This window comes from Cheilinus undulatus, linkage group 20, assembly GCF_018320785.1.
Source record: "Cheilinus undulatus linkage group 20, ASM1832078v1, whole genome shotgun sequence".
In the NCBI taxonomy this organism is placed as follows: Eukaryota; Metazoa; Chordata; class Actinopteri; order Labriformes; family Labridae; genus Cheilinus; species Cheilinus undulatus.
The window spans coordinates 12325806-12353707 of NC_054884.1; the positions used below are offsets into that span (position 1 = coordinate 12325806).

At 38.8% G+C, this 27902-nt stretch overlaps 1 protein-coding gene across 1 annotated transcript; it reads left to right on the forward strand.

Annotated features, from left to right (window-relative positions):
• Window positions 1-621: 621 nt before the first annotated feature.
• On the forward strand, window positions 622-27902 carry ccz1 (CCZ1 homolog, vacuolar protein trafficking and biogenesis associated). The gene is made up of 17 exons (XM_041814977.1): window positions 622-767; window positions 3828-3902; window positions 3994-4090; window positions 4180-4277; window positions 8256-8349; window positions 8488-8568; window positions 8659-8706; window positions 11527-11610; window positions 12057-12232; window positions 12786-12867; window positions 15258-15319; window positions 19089-19200; window positions 19533-19566; window positions 19735-19852; window positions 24816-24974; window positions 27146-27273; window positions 27384-27902. The coding sequence occupies exons 2-17, from the start codon at window positions 3889-3891 to the stop codon at window positions 27437-27439; spliced, it is 1443 nt and encodes a 480-aa protein (XP_041670911.1). The 5' UTR covers window positions 622-767; window positions 3828-3888; the 3' UTR covers window positions 27440-27902.

Below are 27902 nucleotides of genomic sequence, written 5' to 3' on the forward strand. Positions count from 1 at the left end.
TTTGTCAGTTTTAAAAAGGTTAAGGTACGAAAAATTCAAAACTTCAGTTCATTATATTTCACAAATACTAATATCAATACAATGGAATACATGCATTTCTACCTTAAAACATCTATAAAAATGGAAAACATTTCCCTTCATCTTTATGTTTTAGTCATACAAACATCTATAAAAATGGTAAAAATAATTTTCTCATTTTATTTCTTAAACATGGGGACAATTTGCTTCCTCATTCTATCTTATACATACAAAAAGATATAAAACATAGAAAACGTTTTACTTCCTTAATACTGTATTCACAAAAATACTGATGATCCAGAAAAATAAACTTTATCCCTCACTTTGTCTTATACATTAAAAAAACTGAAAAACATGAAGAGCATTTACAAAAAAAACATGTCTTATTTCCCCGAGGACTCAATGAGGACTTATTCCACGAACCACTTGTACATCTAATTCTGACTACGACTTACCAGCAAGTTTTATTGGATCAAATAAAGTAAATAACAACTGCATTTCATACTGTTATTTTCATAGCTAGTGGCATTCATGGTCAGTCACAAACTAGGAACCTTTATTTGGCTTGAAATCCATTTTATCCGGACAGAAGATCTTGTGACACCGCGTTGTCAATAGCAGGAAGTTAAGAATGTGAAGTATAATGCGGCATCTCCTCATATCATTGATTTCATTTCCTCATTATAAATTATTATTTACGCACTCTACAACCGCGGACATCTGGATGTGTTAGGTTTATGCTCTGTAAGGTGAGTGTTGGCGTCGTGTTGTTTATGTTTCTCTGAGCTTTTCTCCGCCGGAGTCTCTGCAAACACAACTCAACTGTTAGCATAGCCGGCTAGCTAAACTAGCAGCACAAACTGACAGTACGTTTGTCAGCCTTTTAACAGTTAATGTCAAGAAGCTCTACTCGTAAATACAGAGTCGTAAACATTACCTCGTGTTGAATTGTTTAAGTCTTTCTTTGCAAAGAAAGCTACGGTTTAAAGCCGTTACAGCTCTGCTCGCAAAGACTTCACCGGCGTTACGGCAGCCGTTATGACAGCTCAGTTAAAAGACGCGCACGTGAACATAATTGTGTTACAAACTGTAAACAAAGAGTTAATAAACATCAAATAAGCAGCAGAGGTGGAAGGAAGCGATAGACAGTTCAGTACTGAAACTTTCTCAAATGTAAAGTAACGCTGAAGTTTTCCTCTGTTGAATTTATCGCACAGCTAATGAATTATTTTTCGGTCTACGATTAAATTCTCCCCACAAAAGCTGGAAAATAAAACTCAGAAACGTGTTTGTTTTGTTAGCTTGTTGGAAGTTGAGCTAGTACAATATGAAATTTCAGGGACAAGACATTTAGACGCCCTGTCTGAGTTTTTCCTGACTTTGTTACAAGTTAATACACACAGTTGTAACTGTAATCATGCAACAATGCTGCAATTAGGGAAGGGAATTGATAAGATTTTATTGATATTGTTATCATTGTTGATTCTTATTGTTATTTAACTCTTTATGGATTCCCTTAATCATTTTTTCCTGTGAATTTTCTTTGTGGAAAAAGTACTCTATATAGGTTTTCACTGTTAACAGAGTCTCCTCTCTGAACACTGAACAAGATGTGTTTCACCTTCAGTGAGAGTCAATGACAATTTCACTTAATTCACTCGCTATACACTGTTTTGATACCTAAAAATGTTAGACATCAAGTGTTTGGGAGGAGAACATGCAAAAATGTACAAAAATGATCATTTTTTTGTCAGAAATGTGTCAGTTAATACAAACCGCTCTCTGGATCCTTCAATCTAATAACTTGAGTTGGAATACAACAGTGCTGCTTATTTTCTTTAGAAAATAAAACCCTCCAAAAAGTATAAAACCTGTCTCTGGATCCTAAATCTCTGAGCATATAAAACTAAATAGAAATCTTGCACAAATCGAACAGTTCTTGTGCAAAAAGATGCATGCCTTGCATGAAATCACTGTCCAACAGACATTGCACATTGCCCTGTTCACATCATATTTTGAGAAATTAAGCCACACTTTGAATTAGCTTGAAATGTTGGGGTCATTGGCTGTGATCTTTTTTTTTTTTTTTTTTTTTTTTTTTTTTACATACTTTCATGGGAATTATGCAATTTGGGAAATCTGAACTTTGGGGAATTATCCTTGAAATTGTCCTGAATTCTCATTAGGGCTGAACAATTTGGGGAAATAACCTAATTGCATTCACACACCAGTTAAATGCAATTATAACAATACCTCTTTCTATACCACTGTAGCAACAACAATTCATATTCATACAAAATAATACTTAAGTTTACAATCAGGGAAATCTGTCATCACAGCATACACAGCTGGTACATGATTAATATGTATACGAGTGAACGGTGAGGAAAGATGCTAGCACACATGAGAGTGGAGTGAGTGGGGTACTGAAATATGGTGAGTGCTCTATATGTTAAAGCTTTGTTAGTAAGCTGTACTTTGGCAACAGAGATGGCCATCCTGTGTTTTCTGTATGTTTAATATTTTGTATTTCTGCTATTTTGAAAGTATCCATCAACAGTATGTTGTACAACGAAATTCAAATGCATTTGCTTACCTACTGAAGTGAGTACAGGATAATAGCAACAGCAAGAAGCTGTAGAAAAATGTTTAAATGACGCTATATAAAGATTATTTTTAACATGAGATGTCACACTTCAGTTGTTGCATGACGGGAAAATTAAAATAATATCAAGACAAATGGTTGGTAAATATGATTTTCTCTGAAGTCAAACTGTAAAACAGCACTGTTGGTTGTAATGTCATCCAGGACATTGCAAAGTAAAAACACTTAAATCCTTCTTCCTGGGGACATATCGGTGATGAGAAATGATCTGAAAATTGTTATTGTTAACCATACATGCTTTGTGGATATTCACTTCCTGCAGAGTGAAATCACAGCTAGACAGAGCTCACCATTGCTGTGCCATTCAAAAAAGAATATTTAGAGCCTATTTTATCTGTTTTAAAATGCACAGAACGTGACTATACATTCTTAGGCCCTGTCTGATAATAGTTTTGGGTGAATTTTTCTCATATTACCTCCAAAAATGGGAGGAAAAAAGAGCACAGGTGCACCGTTTCACACAGAGGAAAAGGGAAAAAAGAGATGACATTTCATTTGATCCACCTCTGTCTTGATGTAAGTCTTCTACCTGTGAAGTGTGAAGCAATGTTGCAGCTATAAGTCACTTCCAGTGCTATTTAAGTTTAAGTTCTCAATGTTCATTTGTTTATTATTTTAGTCTCAAAGCTTTTGTTTAAGAATTTAACATAATGCATGTAGAAGCATGCACTGTCTATCTATTGTGCTTGCACATCCTTAGCAGCAGGTGCCTGGTATGATCTACTTCTTGAATAATGTGGGATTTTAGATAGTATTTGGGCTTTTTGCCTTCATTTAGAAAGGGCAGCTGAAGACAGACAGGGAATATGGGGAGAGAGAGTGGGTGAAATACATGCACCAGGAATCGATCCGGTGAACAATGCATTGGGGTTCAAGGCCTCTGTATGTTGGCGCCTGCTGTACCCACTGAGCTAAACCGGCACCAAGTGTGATGTTTAAACACCTGGTAGTAATACCATATATCGCAGGAAAATTTGGGGAAGGTTTAATGGTATTAAAGTTGGGTATACTGCCTAGTCCTACTGTCTTATGCATTTTAAAGTGTGCCCTGATACCCTTATTCTTGCTCCGAATGTTCAGTCCGATTCAATATAACTTGACTTGTTTTATTTATAATGTTATTGGGCTTGTTTTCACTCCACAGGCACACGGCATGCTAACCAAACTGCCTTTAAAGCGAACTAATCCACACAGACGTTACACTAATGCAGATGATTAGGTAAGACATACGGGGTCTTGTTTATTTAATGCAAGGCAGACACTAATGCCAAGTCTTCATCATTCATTTGTGTGTTCTTTCTTTGTTACAGTCCCAGAATGGCCTCAGGAATGCAAGAAAAACAGTACACACCATCTCTGCTCAGCTTTTTTATTTACAACCCAACTTTTGGACCACGGGAAGGAGAGGTCAGGTTTATTCCCAGATCAGAACATTATTAGGTGCTAATTAGTTTTCTATTTTGTGCATTGTTAATTCAGGTTGTATTGTGTTTCAGGAAGAGAAGAAGATTTTATTTTATCACCCAAGTGATGTAGAGAAGAATGAGAAGATCCGAAATGTGGGCCTCTGTGAAGCCATTGTACAGTTCACCAGGTAAGGAGTTTGGCCCTGGATCTGAAAATCCCCTTTAGTTTTACTCCACTAGTGGATTTGTGTGTGTGTTTATTTAGCCTCCTTGGCAAGGATTTTCACCGTTTCTGCCATCAAAGTATAATTCTGGTAATTTTAAACTTGGGTCCTAGCATTACATAAGTGAGTTAGTAATTTAGCTGCCAGCCACAAAAATGAGTACATAACCTGCACACAAGTAAAACACCTCTAAAAATGTTCTTTTTGTGCCACTTTATTGCTCACATTGTTATTCTTAGTGTCTCACAACCTGCAAGAAGAGAGAGAGAGACTTTTCTTGAGAGTAGCTTTGTTTTTTAAGACCCAGAAGTGTGAAAAAGAAGAGGACTTGCTTTGAATTTTTGCAGAAAAAGGTTTGTTGGTTGATGGCATTCAGACTAGAGTCAACATTTAGAAAAAAGTATACAAGAAACAATTGAACCCAGAAATTATTGTAACTATTAACCGATTTGATGTTAATACATATTAATTGGACAGAATTTTTAGAAATACGGGCATCACCCTAAAATTTTTCAGGTTGGTTTAGTAGTTGTGTAAAAGCAGGCTTAAAGAAAGTGTAAATCCTATTAATCTCAGCCGATATTAACATAACAGCATTATGTAATTTTGCAATGAATGTGAATTTGCACAATGGTATATATCTATTGTAAGGTTCCTTGAAATGTTGTACTTCAATTTTTTTAAATATTGCATGTTTTTAAATGATACTCTCTCTATTTTAATAATCAGTTGTATCAAAAAGGGCCAAAGCTTGAAAAAACACTACAGATCTTAAGTCATATGTTTAACTAAAGCTGCTAAAAGAGAAGGAGACAGCAGCAGCTGTCTGTCACATTTACAGCTGATGAAACTGATGTACCTTAAATCCTTCTGGTGTCTCATGAAAGTGCAATAGTAAGTTTATGCCTCTTACCAACAGAGAGAGAGGAGAAGAGGTGACAGTCAGTGTATTTACATGCTCAGTACTCAGCACTGGTCTACTGTTCTCCTCCCAGTTTACATTTATCGATGGGAGCATTTTCACCACTGCTACAGTGGGTGATGATGAGCCCCCTTTCAGTGAGTCACTATTGATATTTTCTTGTTGAACATGCTAACAAGTTGCCAACAAGATGGCTAGCTGTAAACCTGTGTATGTAAAATTATGTAAACATGAACACATTGTCTAGCTCCACACCTTTCATACAAACTCTGCACTTTACTTTTGGCTGGTCCTGTAGTCAACTGAAGAAAAACTTGGTCAACTGAAATTACACCCAGGGAAAGACCAATCGACTGGTCGTGTTAAAAAACAAACAAAAAACATGCATGTTGTCTCAAGATCAGTATAATCCATGACAGGTTCCTCATTAAATCCTCCTTGGAGCCAATTACCATAACAAGCTTTTTTTAGCATTATCACTTGGTTTTAAAACTCACAGCTTACTACAGCAGTGCAGCTATGCACCTGCCTACAATCATAGCTATAATTTACATGATCACAGCACTACAACAGTAGTTAGAATCATAGAGCCTACAAACTAACCTCAGATATCATTGTTTTTGTCTTAATTTGCAATAGTAACTATTAACGGGGCCACTTGTTCCAGAAAGCACTATGTGATTTACATGCACATGTGAGAAAGCTTGCAGCATTCATTTACCAAGGTGAAATGAAAAAAATGTCAGCTGCCCAGGATTTTTAAACACCAGGAGAATCACTGTCCCCTACTCTGATCTTAAACAGACACTAGTGCTAATTTGTACATTTTAATGAGATCATAAAGGGACTACACAGAAAGTATTTGCCCACTGGTAAATTAAACAGGCCTCAGGAGTTAAAGCTTTGACAGAGAGCAGAGCAGTTACACTCCAGCACCACTTCAATAAAAACATCCCACATCTAAATATGTGTTGTTAAATAAGTTTTTTAGGGCGTAACTGCTGTCAACCAATCAGAAAACTGCAGTGTTTGTAACTTTGTGTTCTTCTCTCTACCTGGATTGCCCAGCACTGCACACTCCTCTCACTCTCCTGCCTGCAGTTTCTCTCATCTTTCACATGCACTCAACTGCACACTTACCTTGCTCCAGCCGTGTCACCACCTCCTACCCAGGCTTGCCTGAGCAACCACCTAACCAATAGGATATTGGCAGGATGAAAGCTCATTGACCAACCAAGTTAACTAACTGAGGTGTCAGCCCTACTTTTGGCACAAATGCAATGCTTGTTATCCCTCTGGAACGACTTCTGCTATGGTTAATAGGGATGCACGCGATTAGACAGCGAAACAGTTAAAGTCTAATCCTTTTGTAGTCAGCACTAGAATTATAAGTCAGTTAAACTAATTATTAACATTTTTAATCAATTCAGGCCTGCAAAAACAGTCAAACGCTCAGTCTAAACTGTAAAGCAGATGCCTGCCACTAGTAGCTGTTTAAGTTGCTCTTAATGACTACTGCCCTGCTGCCACAGCGCTCCTTACTACAATGTAAAAGACCACTAACTTATAACACTGATACCGTCTTATAGAAATATCACAGTTCAGCACTGTTTTGGATGTAGAATATGGAGAAAAAGTTGTCCAGAGGCTGTGTCAGGTTACAGTCACATACAACCGAAGCACTGACAGACAATATTCAGCACAGGAATGTAGACATTCAAGAGAATTAAAGGCTGGTGGCTAGCATTGCTAGCATTAGCCACATTTGTAAAGTAACTTCAAAACTTTACAGTGCAATTTTTACCTTTGCTATGAGAAGCTGGTTCATAGAATGTCTTCACTGGACTTCAGACTAATTGACTAAACAATTAGAATGTTGTGTTGACTTTGGTAGAAAATTAGACACCTAGGAACTAGGGCTGGGCAATTAATTGCAAATGAGAATAAATCGCAATATTGCATATTGCAATTTACAATCCGCAGATGTTGCAATATTGCTTTAACTTGAAATATGTCAAAACACCAGTTTAATGCATTAATTTTTTTTTGCAGCAGAGATTTTATGGACATTTTACTAACATTCAAGTGTAATTTTTTTAAATGGTTTACAAAAATCGCCCTTCTTGCGTTTTATGTATGTTTTTCAAAATTAAAATGAGTGACATAAAAACAATAATCCCCATTCAATAAAGCAATTGATGTAAGAGTTGCATTATGAGCAACCATGATTGCAATTAGATATATTTTTTTAATCATTCTGCCCTAGTTCATTCTAATATTGATGAAGCTTAGCATTAGTTCACGTAAGTCATACCCCTAGCCGTGATTGGCTGATAGCCAGTTGACACCAATTATCGCCTCCTAGCTCCCACAGCCAAATACAGCTCTTTCTCTCAACACAGCGGTGTATTTAAATACAATGTATTTCTCACTAATCCTTGCTTGCATCAATGCTGATGCATCAATGCTGCTGCTGGCAAAGCTTCACTTCCTCCACCCCAGCCTTCTCCTTTATAGCTTAAAGCTTGTTAATAATCACACATCAAATTGAAACTGCAATACTGGGGAAAAATCACAGTTAGATTATTTTTGCAAATTGTTCAGCTCTACTAGGAACCTTCCTAATGATTAGCATTCACTCTCAATTACTTCTGATGAATCTTGGCTTAGAAACTGTAAAAAGTGCAGAACATCTAGTAGATTCTGGTCCAACTTAGTGGTATACATGCCCATGTAAATCAATATTCAACAACATTATATTAGTGTGTTGATCAATTTCAGGACATTTGGTTTTACACAGTTTCCATGCAAGCATTTTAGAATCCAGTTTTAATCAGACTTACACAATAAACCAGCTTTCTCTAACTGTATGTAAATGCCCTGAATGTTCAGATTACAGGTGTTACCATATGTTGACAATGACTTCTAGATTTTCTGTATCAAAACAAGTACCAGTGGCAGATCAGCTTATTTTGGAGTGTCTCCCCTGTGTTTTTACCATCATGTCATTCATCCCTCAGGACATTCTGCCCGACAAAACCAGCTAAATCCCTGCACACGCAGAAGAACCGGCAGTTCTTCTTTGAGCCCGAGGACAACTTCTGGATAGTCATGGTATCTCAGAGGCTTATATTAATATTCCTTATTTAGTTTTAGCTCTGTTTGTTCTGGCTTTGTTGACACTATCAGACTTTGATTAAGCTCTCTAATCCACCTCTATCTGCTGTTTGTATATCAAAATTCAATCCTCAGGTGGTTCGAAACCCCATGATTGAGAAACCAAACAAAGACGGCAAACCTCCCACAATAGAATATCAGGAAGAGGAAATACTTGTGAGTGTTCAGAGGTGCTCTTTAAATTTTAATGTGTCCATCCCTTTCTCATATTGAAGTTTTACTGAACCTTCCCTCTTGTATCTGAAGGACACAGTTTATGGTGCCGTGGTAAGACAGTGCTACAGTATGTACAAGGTATGTCTGGTTATATGCATGTTAATTGTACACTGTTCTTTTTTCCACATATTTTACAGTGCATTGGGAGCTTATTCTATTATTTATTGCACAAAAACTCTGTAGTTTAACTTGAATTATAGTTCAAGTAGAGATTCAGGAGATTTAATTTTATATATATTTAATATGAAAGTATTTTTGCACTCATTTTAGCCCATACAGGACCAATATCACCTTTAACACATGTCAAATCTCAAATCTCATCATATTGTCTGTGTTTTGTAAGGGCAGAACCTTTCAAAAAAAAATCTCAGGTGATTGGACAAATATTCTGTCTCTCACATTAATTATGGGCCAACCAGAGTGACAATGCCATTGTAATGTAGTGGGCATGCACAGTCTCGATGAGTAGATTGCATAACATGAGCTCAATAGGAAGCTGTTAATATTGGTGCCTATCAAACTCCTGCTTCAACTGGTGAAGTACAGAGTAAAACCATCTTTTCCACTAAGCTTTCAGGGTTGTTCTTTGTTCTTCAATGTTGCTGGTCATCAAACAAATTTTAATATTAGACAAAGATAGCCAAGGTAAAAGCAAAAGGCAGTTTGTAAATGATAATTTCATTTATTAAGGGAAAAAATCATCCAAACCTACATGGCCCTATGTGAAAAAGTAATTACCTTGCATGTTAAACCATGAATTAACTGTGATTAACCACATTATTTGAAAAAGCTGAGTTAAATTTCAGTTGCCACACCAAGGCCTGATTACTGCCAGACATGTTGAATCAAGAACGCATTTAACCAGTTTGACAAAGTGAACTAGGCAGATGAGAACAGATGAGAACCCAAGTCATTCTCTTCTATCAGTCTCGAGAGCGTCACAAAGCCATTTGCAAGGCGTTGGGACTCGAGTGAACCATGGTTAGAGCCATTATCTACAAATGGAGAAAGCTTGGAAAAGTGGTGAACCTTTCCAAGAATGGCCAGCCTGCCAAAATTACTCCAAGAGTGTACGGACTCATCCAGGAGGTAACAAAAGAATCCAGAACAGTATACAATGACCAGCAGGCCTCACTTGACTTGATCAAGTCAGTGTTCATGATTCAACAATAAAAAAAGAGGCTGGGTTAAAAGGAAATCCATGGGAGAGTTCCAAGGCCAAAACCACTGCTGGCCAAAAAAACCCACAAAGGCATTTCTCACATTTAACAAAAAACTTCTTGATGATCCCCAAGACTTTCGGGAAAATATTCTGTGGACTGACAAGACAAAAGTTGATCCTTTTGAAGATGTGTCCTGTTACATCTGGTGTAAAACTAACACAGCATTTCATACCAGCAGTCACATGTGGTGGCAGTGTGATGGTCTGCTTCGCTGCTTCAGAACCTGGATGAACCATGAATACTTCTCTATACCAGAAAATCCTGAAGGAGAATGTCCAGCCAGTTGTTTGGGACCTAGAGCTCAAACACACTGGGGTTATGCAGTACAGTGATCCAAAGCAAGTCCAGCTCTCAATGCCTTAAAAAATAAATATGAAGGTTTTGGAGTGGCTGAGTCAAAGCCTGGCCTTAAATCCCATTGAGATGCTTTGGCATGATCTTAAACAGGCTGTTCATGCTGGAAAAACTCTCAAATGTGGCTGAATTAAAACAATTCTGCAAAGAAGAGTGGGCTAAAATTCCTCAAAGTTATATGAGAGACTGACTGCAAGGTATCAGTTGCAGTTGTTGCTGCCAAGTGTGGCACAATCAGTGAGGTTTAGAGGGCAATGGCTTTTTTTTACATAGGGCCAGGTAGGTTAGGATTTTTTTTCCTCTCAATAAATAAAATTAGCAATTAAAAATTGAATTTTGTATTCACTTGTGTTATCTTTTTTTTAATACTAAAATTAGTTTGAGGAACTGAAACAATGTAGTGGAACAAGTATGCAAAACAATAATACTTAAACATTTTCACTGCACTGTACATCCAAGTTAATCGCTCCACCTGCTGTCGTTGTTTATCGGCTTTGCAGTACAACTAAACCATGCATGTAGCTACCACCTTTCTCTTTAAATGGTGTTGATTGGTCCAGTCATTTTCAGACATAAAAATCATAGGTTGTAGCTCAGACAGAATATGCCCAATCCACATGCTTTGCAAGGTTAGGGTTGCTGGTTCTGAAACTCCCTAAACTTGATGCTTCAGCTCATGAGGTGAAGCCTTATGATGCATTCATACGGCTGATTTACTAGCTGTACATATCATCTGAAAATTTTATGTCTTCCATATGAATAGATAAATTTATGAGCTATGTTCTGTCAATACCAGTATTATGCCATTAATATCATGTATTGCAGATGTAAGAAATAGATGCAAAATAATAGTAAATAGGATGATAATAAAATTAATAAGAAATGCACATTTTTTTCTGTTTTCTATTTTCTCCTCATTTAGCCCGAATACTGACTGTTAAAGGAGTTTGCTGCTCAGGCCAAGTTGCCAATAAATGACAAAATATTGCATGAAGATAAAAACAATTTTAAAAATTGCAGATATAGGGACGCTCTTTAGCAAATAAAATTAATGAATTTTATTTTTTGATTATTTGATTAAACAGCTATGGTCTTAGATGCACATATATTCTGAAAACAACTGAATAGGCTAAAGGTTAAATTTTGTCTTTATATTTTCATATTTAAGAATTCTTTTATCTATTCTCCTTTTGAGTTCTACATTTCGTTTTTTTACTTATTTTTCTGTTGCTCCTGATAAAAGTACCCTTAAACTACAAATATACAACCTTTATGTGCACAAAAACTGATCTCAAATCATTGTTGTCTTCTTTGATTAAAGCTCTTCAACGGCACGTTTGGCAGAGCGATGGAAGCCGGTGGAGTCGAGCTGCTGATTCAGAAACTTGAAAAATTCTTCTATAGGGTAAAAATTCCTCTTTGCCTTTTCGTTTCATAAAACTAGCATTTCTGATCACTTAAAATCACCTGGCACATATTGATCTTGGCTTTAGAGAATTGTAGCTGCATGGGTACCACAGCATACACATTAAAGAATTAGCAAAACTTCAAAGAATTTTAACAGGGAAACCCTTCCCAAGTTAGCACAGGCTTCCCTCTCCAGTTTGTAACCTGTAGACAGGTAGAAACAGAGAGGAGTTGGTGTGTGTATCAGAGGTTGAATGTCAGCACTTCCCTCAGGATGATGCCAGCGTCTCCACAGAGCATCAGTCAGAGTTTCTTACTCCTCTGTCTTTATTGCACTGTAAGAAAGCACTGAGTGGGTAAACTAACCCCTTTCTCCTTCCCTTCTCATATGTCTCCCCCCTGTTCTCTTCATGTTTGTGTGTGCGCTCACACTGGACTCTACAGTATCTGCAGACTCTCCACTTGCAGTCCTGTGACCTGCTGGACGTATTTGGAGGCATCAGCTTCTTCCCACTGGACAAGATGACCTACCTGAAGATCCAGTCCTTTGTTAACCGAGTGGAAGAGAGCCTCAGTCTGATCAAATACACAGCTTTCCTCTACAACGACCAGCTCATCTGGTATACACTTATAACTGTGGTTCATGTCTGTTTGTCTCGGAAATCCACCTGTGGGTGCATGTTTTTGTGCTACGGTGCACTCCTGTTGTCCACCATAACCTTATATAACCCTGCATATTTTTTAACCCTGTACAAGTGTAAAATCAGAACACAAAGCCATCATGGCATGCTGGGCAAACAGAGGTGGCTTCAAACACGACCCGTAATCCTCTTAGCAGTTAATGTGCTTCCTGACATGTCACCTGCCATTTGGCTGGCTGTGTTTGCATGAAAGGATTAAATGATTGCTAATGAAATTACTCCAGGGCAGTTTGATCTGATTGTCTAAATGAAGTGCCTGCATTGTGCACACTTCTCATCATGGTACGTTTACTGCCACTACTTTGCAGTAATCACCACCAGGAGACGGACACTTTTTATTTCAACATTTGGCCTGTTACACAATACTGACATTGCACTGAAGATGCTGCACACAGCCACATGCATGGTGGTTTTTGGTGTGTCATGAGGATTCACAGGTGGGACTGTGCTAATGTTGCATTTTGGTTTGCAGGAGCGGACTGGAACAAGATGACATGAGGATCCTCTACAAGTACCTGACTACTTCATTGTTCCCCAGACACTCTGAGCCAGAGGTGAGGAGGTGAAAATGCAACAGAGATGAGGGAATAGATATCTGAACAATGAGGGCACCATGAAATAAAGTGGCAATCAAACAAAAGCAAACAAGACCATCATGGACAAGACTTTCTTTCTCTGCACTCACTGATTGCTGTACAAGCTACACTCATTCAACTTAATTAATGCAAATATCTAATCAGCCAATCACATGGCAGCAACCAGTGCTTTTAGGCTTGCAGACATACACTCCCCTCCAAAAGTACTGGAATGGTAAGGCCAGTTCCTTTATTTTTTCTGTAGACTATAAAGATTTGGGTTTGACATCAAAAAATCAATATGAGACAAGAAATCAAAATTTCAGCTTTTATTTCTGGGTATTTACGTCTGGAGCTGACACACCGCTTAGAAGATAACACCTTTTGTTTGAATCCACCTATTTTTCATGTGAGCAAAAGTATTGGAGCATGTGACTGACAGGTGTGTTTTTCCGCCCGGGTGTGTCCTATTACATTGATAATTTAAATGATAAATAGCACTGAATGTCTACACTCAGTTTCAGATTTGGGTTTTGCCTGTGCAGAGGGCATTTATAGTGAGGTATATATAGAGGTATAACCAACAGGAAAACCAGAGAGCTGTCTATGGGTGAAAAACAAGCAATTATGAAGCTGAGGGAAGATGGAAAAACAATAAGAGCTGTTGCACAAACACTGGAATGTCCTGAAGAAGAAAGAATCCACTGGTGTACTCAGTAACAGACGACAAACAAGTTGACCAAGGAAAACAGCATCAGTTGACAACAGAAACATTGTGAGAGCTGTAAAGAAAGACCCTGAAACAACTGTTAGTGACATCAGCAACAACCTCCAGAGGACAGGAGTGAAGGTATCACCATCAGCTGTTCACAGAGGACTTCATAAACAAAAGCACAGAGGCTACACCAGAAGATGTAAACCACTCATTAGCAAGACGAACAGGAGTGCCAGGCTGGAATTTGCCAAAAAGTAAAGAGACAAGCCAAAAAAAAATTGTGACAAAGTTTTATGGACTGATGAGACAAAGATGAACCTTTACCAAAGTGATGGAAAGGCTGAAGTTTGGAGAAAGAAAGGATCTGTTCATGATCTCAAACATACAAGTGCATCTGTGAAACACACTGGAGGTAATGTCATGGCTTGGGCTTGTGTGGCTTCTTCTGGGATGGGCTCATTAATCTTCATTGATGATGTAACACATGATGGCAGCAGCAAAATTAACTCAGAAGTCTACAGAAACATGTCAGGCATTTTAAAGAGCGATGCAACCAAACTGATATGGAGATTTTTCCTTATGCAGCAATTTAATGACCCAAAACACACTGGCAAAACAAGGAAGGAGTTCATCAGGACCCAGAGCTGGAAGGTTTTGGACCCGTCAAGTCAACCATCAGACTTGAACCTTATAGAGCATGCATTTGACCTGCTAAAGAGGAGACGGAAGGGAGTAACCCCCCGAAACAAACAAAAACTGACAGAGGCTGTGGTGAAAGCCTAGAAAAGCATTACAAAAGAAGAATGCAAACATTTGGTGATGTCAGTGGGTCACAGGCTCAGTGCAGTTACTGCTAGCAAAGGATTTACATCTGAATCTTAAGCAATATCACTTTAATCTGTTTTAAGTCTATCTGTTCCAATACTTTTGCTCACCTAAAAATTTAGTGTTCCGTTACAAATGATGCCATCTTCTAAGTTGTTTATCAGATCCAGATGTAAATACCTGGAAATAAAAGCTGAAATGTTGATCTCTTGTCTCATATTCATCTTTTTGTGTCAAACCCAAATGTTTTCAGTCCACAGCAAAATTGAAGGAATTTGCCCCACCATTCCAGTACCTTTGGAGGGGAGTGTAGTCAATGTGATCTCCTAAAGTTCAAACCAAGTATCAAAACATAGAAGAAAGGTGATGTTAGTGACTTTGAGTATGCCAGGGTTATTGGTTGTCTGGTAGGCTTTCATGTTGTTTTCTGGCTGTGCCGTATGAATGTTGCAACAGAAATCAAGACTTATCAGACCATGCAATGTTTTCCCAATCTTCTAATGTCCAATAGCAGTGAGCCTGTGGGAACTGTTGCCTCGGTTTCTATTTCTTAGCTGACAGGATTGTTACCCGATGGTGTCTCCTGCAGCTGTCTTCTTCAGTGTTGGATGTGTTCAGAGATGCTCTCCCACATACTTTAGTTTTCAAAGGGTTACTTGAGTTATATCCTTCAACAAAGCCTTTTGGCACTGACAACTGCTGCTCTACGAGGAAACTATCTCTTATCCCTTTGTGTGAGCAGGGAAAACTTTCTCGTGCTTGCAGGATAGTTCTTAGTGCATACAAGATAGTTCTCTGTGCTTAATGTCTTTAACACTTATTTCCTCAGTTGGCTGGCAGAGACTCTCCCCTAAGGCCTGAGGTCGCAGGGAATCTGTTGCACTATGGGAGGTAAGTGACCTTATCCCATTTTCTGTGTACCTGCTTTGTCTGGAGAGAGATGTATGAAAACAGGAGCAGAGTTTCCGGGTGCATTAAATTTGAATTTAGAAGTAGGCATCCCTCAGTAAAACTCAGACAGCACAGTCTGGGTGTGCACATCAATGTTTACATTTACATGCATCAGTTGGTTTCGACAGTGATGATGTTTGCTTGTACTTAGCACGGTTATTTTGAATGCTTAAGACACTCCCTTGCCTAATATTTTTATGTAAGTAGGAGAGAAGGCAGACTGTCCCTGCTGTCATATTTGCTTACACTTGTAACAAGAGACCTTTTGCTCCTGTGTGTGCTGACTGACAAAATGCACGTCTGCATGCTGAAGGTGACGTGGAGGTGATGTAGAGGTCAAAGTCATCTGACTCCTGGTGACCTCTCATGAGGCAGAAAACTCGGCATTACTGTGCAGGATTAGAATGGAAACTGACAGTAAACACTTCCATCATGGTTAAAATAAAGTAGGAAAAGCCACAGATGATCTTTGAGATTCTTGCTGCCAAAGTTACACTAGAGAAACAAATGTAACTCACAGATTCGCTTCTTACTGCAAATCGTCTCGCTTAATGTTAGATGGCATCTTTGGAATCCAGAGTTTAAACCGCACAACAGTGAATTCTTTGTTGAGCTAGGCGTCTCATCTTTTGAATCAGTGTGGAAGGAAAGAGCACTAAACAGACTCTGATCCATTTTATGGCCAAGAATACACATCTGTTTTTTATGATAAGTTATGCTAATTGCTTGATTAGGTTTGGTTCAGTTGATCTCACACTGGGGTTTGTTGTCAACTATAAATAAATTGGCTCCCCTTAAGATGAAGGTAGAGCTTGAGAGTGATGTCAAAAAGTAAACCCACAAAATAATATTTAAAAAATGGTGACTCATATATAATAATAATATGCTATAACTGTGGGTTTCAAAGACACATGAACACAACACAACAGCTTGTTTTGAGGGGCACATTGAATGTACATTCTACACTTCAAGTGACTGGCAACAGTGCAGTTTAAAACAGTGTGAAAAATAAACGTATACTTCCTGTGTTAAAAGGAAGGCCATGCAGAAGTGCAAAAAAACTACACAGTGTTCCACTCCAAAAGCCACGGGTGATCCTGTGTAACTAAACAGAAATGCCCATTTGCACAGCAAAAATAAACATGTACAGCCTGTAACAAAATGTCTAACTCTAATACTTTATATAGCCCTTTGTGCAAGGGCTTGTCTGTATGTTCTACCAGAAACACATGAGACTCCAGACAAATGAATTTCCCTTCAGGGATTGATAAAGTTATTATTGTATTGTATTGTATTCTATTATTGAATAAACGGCTGTTTTACGGTTGTATTGTATTGCCCACCCCTAGGCAACCCTAGTCTGAATGTTTTTAGACTTGTTATCACTGGTGTCAAGATTGGGCAGCACGGGCATTAATGCTGTTGCAGAAGCTTCCTGGTTTAAATCCTGGTTACACAGGATGTGTTGAGCTGTTGTGTTTCTCCAGAGCACATCTTGGTTTCCTTTCCTCTTTCACACAGTCCAAAAACAAGCTTGTTAGGGTAATGGGTGACTCTAAATTGACTGCAGGTGGTGATTGTGCCTGGTTCTTTGTCTCTATACTGTATATCAATCCTCTGATCAACTGGCAACCAGTCCAGGGTGTACACCTCTCGCCCTTTGACTGCTGCTGGGATTGGCTCCAGCCCCCCGTGACCACATACAGGATGAGGACTATAGATAATGGATGGTTTCAAGTTTGACTTGAGGTATTGGTTAAGTCAGGAAGTCTCTCAACTCAGCATGGATATTGTCATTCTGCCATCAGCAGCCATTACATTAATAGACTGAACATATTTGCTAATAATGCGGCTAAATCTAACGAATGTCTGGATTCAGTTTGTCACATTGTGTCGTGTTTTGTGTCCAACTAATTTCCCAGCCCTTTGTTAAGCCTCAGCAGAACAGCATTGGTATTATTTTGTATTCACAAAGCCAAACTGGGTAAACTCCCTTCACATCTGTGTAATCTCTTTTCACTCACCAACAGCTGTTATGAATTCTGCTCCACTCGTGGCTGTTATACCTGGTACTCAGGATGGATTTGGCTGAAAAGCCTTCCTGTATTTTGGGACTTCAGCTTAATATTGTCTACAGAGAGGTCAAATCCCTGATCAAATGTGTCACCGCAGGGTGCACACTACACTTTTATATTGTGCCTGCTCCTCATTGTCAGTTTTTAACATGTTAAGTTTTTAAAATTTACAACTCAAATTCCAAATAAGTTGGGACACTGTGTAAAATGTAAATAAAAAACAGAATGCAATTTGCAGCTCTCATAAACCCATATTTTACTGACACTAGAACATTAACAGCATGTGAAATGTTGAAACTGAGACATTTGACCATTGAAAATATTAGCTCAATTTGAATTTAATGGCAGCAACACATCTCAAAAAAGTAGGGACAGGGCCATGTTTACTATTGTGCAGCATCCCCTCTTCTTTAAGCAACAGTCTGTAAACATCTTGGAAGTGAGGAGACCAGTTGCTGGGGTTGCTCTGATGTAGGATTCTAGCTGCTCAACAGCCCTGGTTCTTCTTTTCCAGACTTTCTGATTTATCATATGTCAAATGTTCTCTATCTGTAAAAGGTCTAGACTGCAGGTAGGCCAGTTCAGCACCGGACTCTTACACCGCAAAGCCATGCTGTTGTGATGGATGCAGTCTGTGGTTTAGCATTGTCTTGCTGAAATATGTAAGGCCTTCCCTGAAAGAGACATTGTCTGGATGGGAGCAAATGCTGCTCTAAAACCTCTATATAGTCTTCAAACCACACCACAGGTGCTAATGCAACCCCATGCCATCAGAGATGCAGGCTTTTGGAACGCAGGTGGCCTAGTAGTTTAAGGCGTGCCCCATGTACGCAGACGGCCCGGGTTCTAATCCAGCCTGAGGCCCTTTACTGCATGTGTGTCTCTCCCCTGCTCTTGTCCCTGTTTCCAACTCTGTCTGCTGTCTTCCTCTATCAAATATAGGCACAAAAATACCCAAAAATAAAGCTTTAAAAAAGAAAAAAAAAAAAAAGATGCAGGCTTTGAACTGTTTGCTGATGACAAGATGGATGGTCCCTTTCCTCTTTAATCTGCAGAGCACAGAGTCTGTGGTTTCCAAAAAGAATTTCAAATTTTGAGCCCACGCAGTGATTTCCAATACAGAAGGATGCTTGTTTTTAATGCAGTGCTGCCTAAAAAGCACAAGCATCCAATACCTTTGGCATTGTCCTTTGTGCACAAAGATTTCTCCAGATTCTCTGAATCATTTAATGATGATGCCAATGGCCCTAAAAAGTTATGAAATGCTCCTGCAGTTTTTTTTCATTCTTCAATACTATTTTTCAGAGTAAGGGGTATACCCTTACTTTTCCAGCCTTTCATTGCAATGTCCCTATTTTTCTGAGATGTGTTGCTGCCTTTACATTCAAAATCACCCAATATTTTTCATGAAATGGTGAAATGTGGCAGTTTTGACATTTGATGTGTTGTTGATTTTCAGTTGTGAATAAAATATAGGTTTATTAGATCTGCAATCTGTTCTATTATTCTTGAGGCTCTGTTGTACATAAGCTTGCATCACAACCTTTTTAAAATTTTTATTCTGTTTTATTAAGAATCTTCTGCTAAGTTTTGACGTTCACAAACATTCATGGAATTTAAATCCTTTTTTCTAGGTTTTTGACAGGACCAACCAATCTCAAAGATCCAGAAGCCAAATTCCGCTTTCCAAAAATATTTGTCAGTGCAGAGGACGGCTATGAGGAGCTGCATCTGATTGTTTACAAGGTAAAACTAAAATAAATGGGATCTGCTATTTTTAGGCTGTTTGCATGGTGATTCAGCCTTTTCGAGGAATTAGTTTTTCATGTATTAAAACAGGGGGGAGTTGTTCTTTTTTAGGTTGTTTTTCATAATCTGTGACCAGAGGATTTGTGGATAAACAGTCTATTTAAGATTTCATATTCCACAGCTTAATAAAACGATATGGACTTTAAGGATTAAACAGCTGAATTTTAAAATGATGAAGTAGCTCCTAAATTGTTTACCATCAAAGTAATATGATTGAACTTGTGTGTCCTTATGCCCACTTTTAAATGCTTTGATCTGCTCTCCTACAGGCAATGAGTGCAGCAGCTTGTTTTATGATTAATGGTAAGTGAGCACCAACCCCTCCCCTGATGAAAGGACTTACATTTCCATTTCCCTGCTTTATTTCTTAAAATAGATTTCTGTTCATTTTGAGATGCTTTTCTGTATTTTGCAATTTCCCTGCTGATATAAATCTAAAACATCTCTCTTGTTTCCTCTCTCTCTTTCCAGCTTCTGTGGAGCTGACGAGGGACTTCTGTGAGCAGTTAGACGGTTTGGTGGGCCCTCAGCTTACTCTGCTGGCATCCGACATCTGTGAGCAGTTCACCATTAACCGCAGGATATCAGGGTCAGTATAGAATCAGTCATCTCCTTAATTACAATTCAGCATCCAGAGAATATTGGGGCTCATGCCCTTTTCACACATACACTGCAGTCCTGGAAATGTCCATATGAGTGCAAAAAGGCAAAATTTTTCATACCATGTCTGTGTCTGAGACCACATTCTTACATACTGTAAGATAGTGTTTGATTGCATGTAAATGTATTTTAGGAAAAGCATGGTTCTAACACAGCTGCTAAAAGTTATCACTAATTTTATTGAGTCCTTGGACAGTAAGAGACACTATGCCGCTCTTTTTATTGACTTGTCAAAGGCATTTGCTACTGTTGATCATGTCATTTTAAAAGACAGGCTGTGCTGTATTAGATTGACAGAACAGTTGGTCTGTTAGTTATAAAATTATTTATTAGACAGAATGCAGTGATTCCAGGCTTAAGGATTTACCTCTAAATGTCTTGAAGTTGAAAATGGTGTGCCGCAGGGTTCAGTCTTGGGACCTCTTGTCATTTACACTTTATATCAACAGTATCGGTCATAATGTTCCATATGCAAACTTTCATTTATACGCTGATGACACTGTCATTTACTGCTCTGCTCCTACACAGCATCATGCTCTCCATTGCTTACAGGGAGTCTCTGATATTGTTGCCTGCCTTGTATTACTACATCTCAGAGTGATGGGATTGAGTCTGGAACTTCATGTGAATAACTTGGAAATTGGTTGATAGTTCTCAGACTTTGAGCTAATTAAAAAGAAGTTCAAGCTTCAACTGGGTTTTTATTTAAGAAATAAGCCTCGTTTGTCTTTTGAAGAAGAGAAAAAAGATCTATTACTGCCACTTTTATGCTGCTGATCAATCACACTAATGTTCTGTACATTCATTCATCTTCTTAGTGTCTTAAATCTTTAGATACTGGAGACCGTGGGGCACTGAGATTTATAATAATTCTTAAGTCCTAAACTCATCATTGCATTCTGTTTGATTGAGTTGGTTGGCCTTCATTGGCCACACATATAGGGTACATCATTGGCATACCCTTATCTTTAAGGCCATACAAAACTTGCTTCCAACATACTTGTGTGAGTTTGTCCATGTGTAATGTACTTGAAGTTATGATCTTCACTCTGTGGCTCAGCCACAAACTTTACTGATGCTCTCTGTTCCCTTTGTCTGTCTTAAAATGGGTAAAAGGAGTTTTAGGTATGCTGCTCCCACAGCATGGACTCTGCTACAGGAGAACTTATGTCTTTACAGTTAGATTGAAGGCATCGGAGGAAGATGCATTAATGTCTCGACTGTTGACTCTCTGCTTTGCAACTCAGAATTTGCTTTTGTGATTGTAACTGCTCTGTTTTTGTATGTCTTTGTTGATTGTGCTGCTGCCTGTCTAAGCCAGGACACTCTTGTAAAGGAGATTCTTAATCATGATGAGGTTTTCCAGGTTAAATACATTTAAATAAATGAATGAATTACTACAGCTACAGTATAATTTTTTTTCTGCATTTGTTGGCTGAATAGCGAGACTGACTGGATAGACTGAGGTGTTGTAGTGCCTTTGGGGCAGATGCGTATGACTAGTGAGTGCCTGTATCATACTTCCAGTCAATCTAGTATAAATCTTTGCATTTCTAGCATTAGCACATGGGGGTATAATTGGAATATGTAACCCTTCCTTGGATGCTTGCTCATCCTTTCATTAGAGAACAATATTTTGTATTTGTTTCAGATTCAGAACTTACCTAGCTAGTGACAGCTGTGAATAGTATACAAGAAAAACCATGGGAAAGCTCGAAAAGAAGGATGCCAAGAGGAGACTGACCCCAACAGGACTGGCATGGGGTAGCACCCCATATAAGTAGCGGTGATTGTTAACTTTTGAACCAGCCAAAAAGTAACCTACTACCAATAGAGAGGAAATACCACTTGAGTCTGCAAGAGCAGGGCTACAAAAATAGAGAATAGCACTATGAGTAGGATGTATGCATCAATGAAGGACCGGGGTGGAAAGACAGACGGAGGGAAAGAATCTCCAGGTTTATCCCTGTGGCTGGCAGAAAGTAACATTAATCAAAGGTCTTAGAACACATCAGGGACAGAGGAAGTGTGTAATTAAAGGAGTACAGAGTCACTGCTACAACCAGTACTTCTTAAGAAGTCACTGGAGTCAGTCAGCTGATATCCAGGTGAAAGAAGGGATATCAGTGACCTTGTCACTATCACTAGTGGGATAGTACAATAGGAAGGGATGTAGATGATGCTGAGGCCAGACTTCCATTCAGAGAGACCATGTGGAAGAAGAAGTTAGATTTAAATGGCCTAGATAGAGTGGAAGTAAAGAGCAGATGATATTAAATAGGGGCCAAATAATGCTGTTAGAGGACTTAATGGGATAAATAGATTAGACAAGACTGAGATGTAATGTATGAATATAGTTCAGAAAGATTTGGACTTAATGATAGAGAGAAGGTTGAGGGAATGCAGCCAGGTAAGTCTAGATGACAGATGGAAATTTAGAAATTAATGAAGGAAAGGGAAGAGCAGTGGAGAAAAGCTACAAGAGTAAGTGGGCAATGGCATTCTGCAGGAAGGGCTATGGATTGATTAATAGTCCTTAGTTGGGCTAAACATCTTAGAGGAAGAGAAAGGAGAGAGAGCATGTAAGGACAGCATTTTAAATGGATCCACATAAGCTTGTTAAAGGAATGTTCAGCCAGGAAAAGCAGCTCAGAACATTGAAGCAAGAGTAAGGAGAACATTTAAAAAAGACTCACTCAAGTTACAGGGAAGAATGGCGAAATCAGCCTTTTTTCTGACATGCCATTGTTTAGAGCAGGGCTGTCCAATTTGGGGCCCGCGGGCCAACTTTGGCCCACAAGCATTTATTTTTGGCCCGCTGCCCATGTTCCAATTTTTTTTTTTTATTATATTTTCCCACCGCCAGCAGTCTAAATATTTTTTTCAATATTTATTTATTGTTGCACTTCCTCTCCTGACAACAAATTAACATTGTGTTACATTGGGGTAGGGTGGCGCTGTTGAGCTCCCGTCAGTTCAGAAGCCCATGACCAGAGAATGAGTCAGTGAGAAGATGCTGAGGTCATAGCAGAGATGGAGCATGTGAGGCAGTGGCACACTGATAAGAGAAAGTTTAAAAATAGTTGGGAACATGAGTACTTTTTTACTGAAACTGATTTCAAGGCAGTATGCCTAATTAGTATTTGTGCCATATGGATGTTCAGTAATTTCATGCTGTGAAACACCATAAAGAATAGTGTTATTCATTTTCAAAATTACTTTGTTTGAGTTATTATTTTGTACAATTATTCTATAGGCATATTTAATTTCATGCACTGCAACATGAATGTTTAGTTTTGGCCTGCAACCCTCCACCCTGATTCATTTTTGGCCCTTCACTGAAAAGAATTTGGGCACCCCTGCTTTAGAGAGTTTAGTGTGGATGTGGCCTCAACTTCTTTCCACTAAGGTGGAAAGAAGTTGAGGCTATCGTATCTAGAGCAAAATGCACCAGACATACCTGGATTTTTGTGGAGGTTAATAAGAATATTACGGGAGAAACAAGTTTTACCGCAGGCTTGGCTTAGAAAGTGGAGTATCCTGATTCCCAAGGAGAAAGAATCCTTAGAGTTAGAACAGCTTTGCGTGATATCTCTCCAGAATTTGGTTTCCCTTTAGAATAGTAGCAAGTGTTGTCAAACTTTTTAGAAAGGAGTAGTTTGATAGACACCACAGTGCAGAAAGCAGGGGTTCCTGGTTTTGCAGGATGTATGTAGTGTAGTACTATGGCATTAGATTCAGGCAGATTAGATGGAGAAAGAGGAACCTACGAGTAGTATTTTTAGATCGAACTGATCTATTTGGCTCAGTACCACATGGCCTGATTTGGAGTGCTTTTGACTTTTTAGAACACCGGGGGTGATTGTTCTCCTGGTCAAAGCATACTTCAAAAGATACAAGGCTGTGTGTAAGTATGACAAACTTTGCAAATGACTCAGAGTTTAGAAATAGGCATTATGGCATGCACGGTGCACTATTTCCCCACTGACTTTCATGATGGAGTTAGAAGGGATTAATAGAGCTTAAGAGGCAGTGAGAGACAGTAGGGCGGACTGTGCTTCCCACCAATTAGAGCCTCTATTTGTTTGATGGATTTTATCTTCAAGTGCATTTTAAATAAGATTTTTGGTTAGAAATGAGCAATGAAGCAGCTTCTCTTTGGGGGTTTGATAATTGTGATGAGCATTTTTTATCCTCTCTTTCAAAAGCCAATTCATCAACCTGTTGTTTTAGAAAATAATCAATATTAGTTATGTATTCCCAGATATCTGAATTGTTTGCGCCATCTGGAGATGTTACTGAGGAGAAAAACATTACAAAAAGGCAAAAACTGTTAAGAATCTGAGCAAATGAAACATAAATAAAGGTGACAAAATCTTTGACCAGTTTGCAGACAGCCCTTTGTGTGAGCTCTTTCTGGCTGGCAGTGTTAAATGAGACTCTGATACCATGTGATATCATCAGGGCACTACTTAAATGTAACCTGAGCAGGTAAGTTTTAAAGACTCAGACTGGCATCCTGGCCCGCTCTCTTTTAACCCTAGCAGTTAGCTTCAGAGACGTCCTCGTCTGTAATCCAAGACCGGACTCCCCCATCCAGACAATGTGACCGACTCCTTTTTAATCACGCTGCTGAACAATCCTCTGAATAAAACATGTCGTCCCAAAATCCTCAGCTGACGTTCATGTCTGTCCTGATTTGGCCTGCTGGGACTGTAACTCACCATGAAATCACACACTCTTCTAGCAATTACAGAATGTTGTCAGTGTTAAGAGGACAGTAGAGCTGATTTATGAACATGATGGATATTATTATTCACGTGGAGGGGGTCTTTCATCATTTCTGAACTCATTTATTAGCTAATTTTATGTATAATTCTTTGTCTTTTCAGGCCAGAAAAGGAGCCCCAGTTTAAGTTCATCTACTTCAACCACATGAACCTGGCGGAGAAGAGCACCATCCACATGAGGAAGACCGCCAGTGTCTGCCTTACCTCCGTTCATCCCGACCTCATGAAGATCCTGGGAGACATCAACTGCGACTTTGCCAGGTGCAGCAGAATACAGGCTTTGTAAACTATTAATCATCACCACATGCTTCCAGGCATTTATGTTTAATGTTGACAGTGTCTAACCACAAATCGGCACTGCAGCATCAGTTAAAACCCCACAAGTAGATACAGTTGAAGGAAATCCTATTAACCACAAATGCTCAGTGTTTCTCACATGATTCGTGTCACTTTTGTAAGTAATGTGATGCCCTGCAAACCTTGTAAACTGGCTATCTATTCAGAGAGTCATGAGACTGCAGTCCTCGTGACAGAACCGTTCTTAGTCTGCAGGACACACTGTGGCATCCACAGTCAAACCAGTGACAAAATCAGTTCCTCAAACAGTGCAGATGTTGTGCAGATGCTGGCTACAACTAAAAACACTCCCACCGTGCCATTTGCATAACTATGGCAGTCAAAATAAAGTGGTTATCTCAAATAATTAATTACATATAAATATAACACTGATTAATCACACTGAAATCATATGTCACTGTTTCTACAACCATCTACCCTAGCTTTGAAAACTCAGAAAATAAACAACCTAAACATTTCATGGTCTTTGGATTTCCATTATTCTATGCATCTGAAAGATGAGCACAATCCAGGATGGCTTGATAAGACAGCCTGCCTCTGTCTTGCCTTGGTCTTGATCTATTAATGTACACACTGCCCCATTTAAAAGTTTACCCTGGTCGCTGCTCTAAAACCTCATAACACACAAAATATAGTGATTTATACAGTAAATCATCTGCACTCATCCCTATTCATATATTGATATGCATAATTAATAGTGATTCATTATTTTGGATGTCCATACTTCACGTATGCAAATTTTCAAACCGCAAGATAAACGTATGCAGCAGTAATCTTGGAATTAGCGTGTAAACTGATGAAAATGGTTCATTGAAAATCTCTCCAAGATTCCCCTGAGATGAGATTTTGATGGAGCGAACTGATAAGGTCATCGCAATAGGATCTCCTGACTGGTTCGTGGTTCGTCCGTGCTGCCGGCAAGGCGGAACAGACCGCCCCCACAAGGCTTCTTTTTGCCATTTAGCCATTTAGTACCACAGTAATTAAACACTTACCTAACAGATACGTCCTGCTCTATCCTTCGCTGCTGCTGGTTTTCTTCACCCTCTCTCTCCAAACTATCGGGATCAGACTCTGGGTCTAACACGTATGTACATATATCAAAATTCGCCATATTTTACTCAGTTGGACCGGTTCATTCAAAGTTTTCAACTACTAGCATAACAACATTAGCCACATTAGAGGGGGCGGACACAAAACAGTGAGTCCTGGCCAAATCTGAATCTCACCTAGGGCGCCAAAATTGCTAGAGCCAGCCTTGGCTAGCATATCAGAATTTAGGGCATTAAGACCCTATGTACTCCTTGCATGGACATGGATTAACATCTGTTTAGGGCATTTGGACACCAAATGATAATGCTAGTTGTGAATGTACCTGAATGCATACTGAAGACAGTTTGATGTCTGGTAGCTCAAACTGCATATGGAGGTGGTGTGGGACGCCTTTACCCAGAATGCTTTAGTAGTGTAGATACAATGTTTACTGGCACAGATTGAACACCACCTTGTCCATTGGCTTAATCTGTGGTAGTTCATCGGGTAAATAAAAAAGTGTGGTTTTATTTATATCTGTACAGCCCCTTTGTATCAATAGATATTCTGGCTCTTTTTAGAGATCTGGATCATTTGGCTAAGCTCAGTGATAAGAACTGTGCTTTTGGCTCCCAGATGCCTCATTATTTGGTACCATTTTGGCTCAATTATAAATTTTCAAGACAAAAAAAGGGAGAAAAGCTGTTAAAGACGCACCACTAGCCTCTAAGTTTCTGGCTAATTCGCCTCCATTCATTTGTTCTGCCAACAGTGTTGCTGCATATTATAGCAGGCAGGGATATCCACATCAGGGAAATGAATGAGCTGTTATTTGCGTAACAGGCGGACAAGTGCAAATTCTGATTGCAGGGCATCACTGAAGGCGTATTGTTAGTGCATTGTGTGGACAGATGTACAAAGTAATTACATACTAATGGTTTAAATGAGAGGAAACTCTCTTTCCTCCATCAGACATATTGGAATATTTGACTTTTCTAGATGCAACTGTTTAAAGGGACATGCTGCTTTTTTTAATCTCCTAGGGTGGATGAAGATGAAGAAATTATTGTCAAAGCTATGACAGACTACTGGGTAGTCGGTAAGAAGTCGGACCAGAGAGAACTGTACGTGATCCTGAATCAGAAGAACGCCAATCTGATTGAAGTTAACGGTAGGTCTTCACCCTCTGGATATGAGAATGACTGTGTCAAGCAGATATTGTGTGTTGGTTCTAAATCTCTGCTTCACCCTTTATGCCCTTTTGTCTTTTCCCCGCTGCAGAGGAGGTTAAAAGGCTTTGTGCAACGCAGTTCAACAACATCTTCTTCTTGGACTGATGCAGCAGTCACACACACAGAGACTGTTTCAGCACACTAAAAACTGTCAGTGTTGCAGGGTATCATGACAGCATCAGCGTAATGCAATAATTGCATTGTAATATAAAAAAGAAGCTTTCTCACCAAGTTTTTTTTTTTATTTAACCTATAAAAATTGTAATTTTCTCTTGTAATTAAGTGTAAATCCAGATTTTTACTGTACATGTACTTTATTTTCTGTCATTTTTCTTTGTACATATTTGTAGGGTTTTGTTAACTCTCACTTCTGATTTCTTCCTTCAGTTTGTTCATGCATTTTAATGAACACATCATGACAATTGGTCAAGTTAATTTAAACAACATTCACAGAACAGCAGCTCCAGGTTCTTTAATGATCAGAGATAGTTTTAAAATAAGATGTCATCATGGAAAAGTATTGTACTTTGTAAAGGACTGCGCTTACTTTAAATAAATTAAGAAGTCA

Coding starts and splice junctions, on each gene's coding strand:
- ccz1 (XM_041814977.1), top strand. Junction 19,201..19,532: donor TGCATCTGATTGTTTACAAG/GTAAAACTAAAA, acceptor GCTCTCCTACAG/GCAATGAGTGCAGCAGCTTG. Junction 24,975..27,145: donor ATCAACTGCGACTTTGCCAG/GTGCAGCAGAAT, acceptor TTAATCTCCTAG/GGTGGATGAAGATGAAGAAA.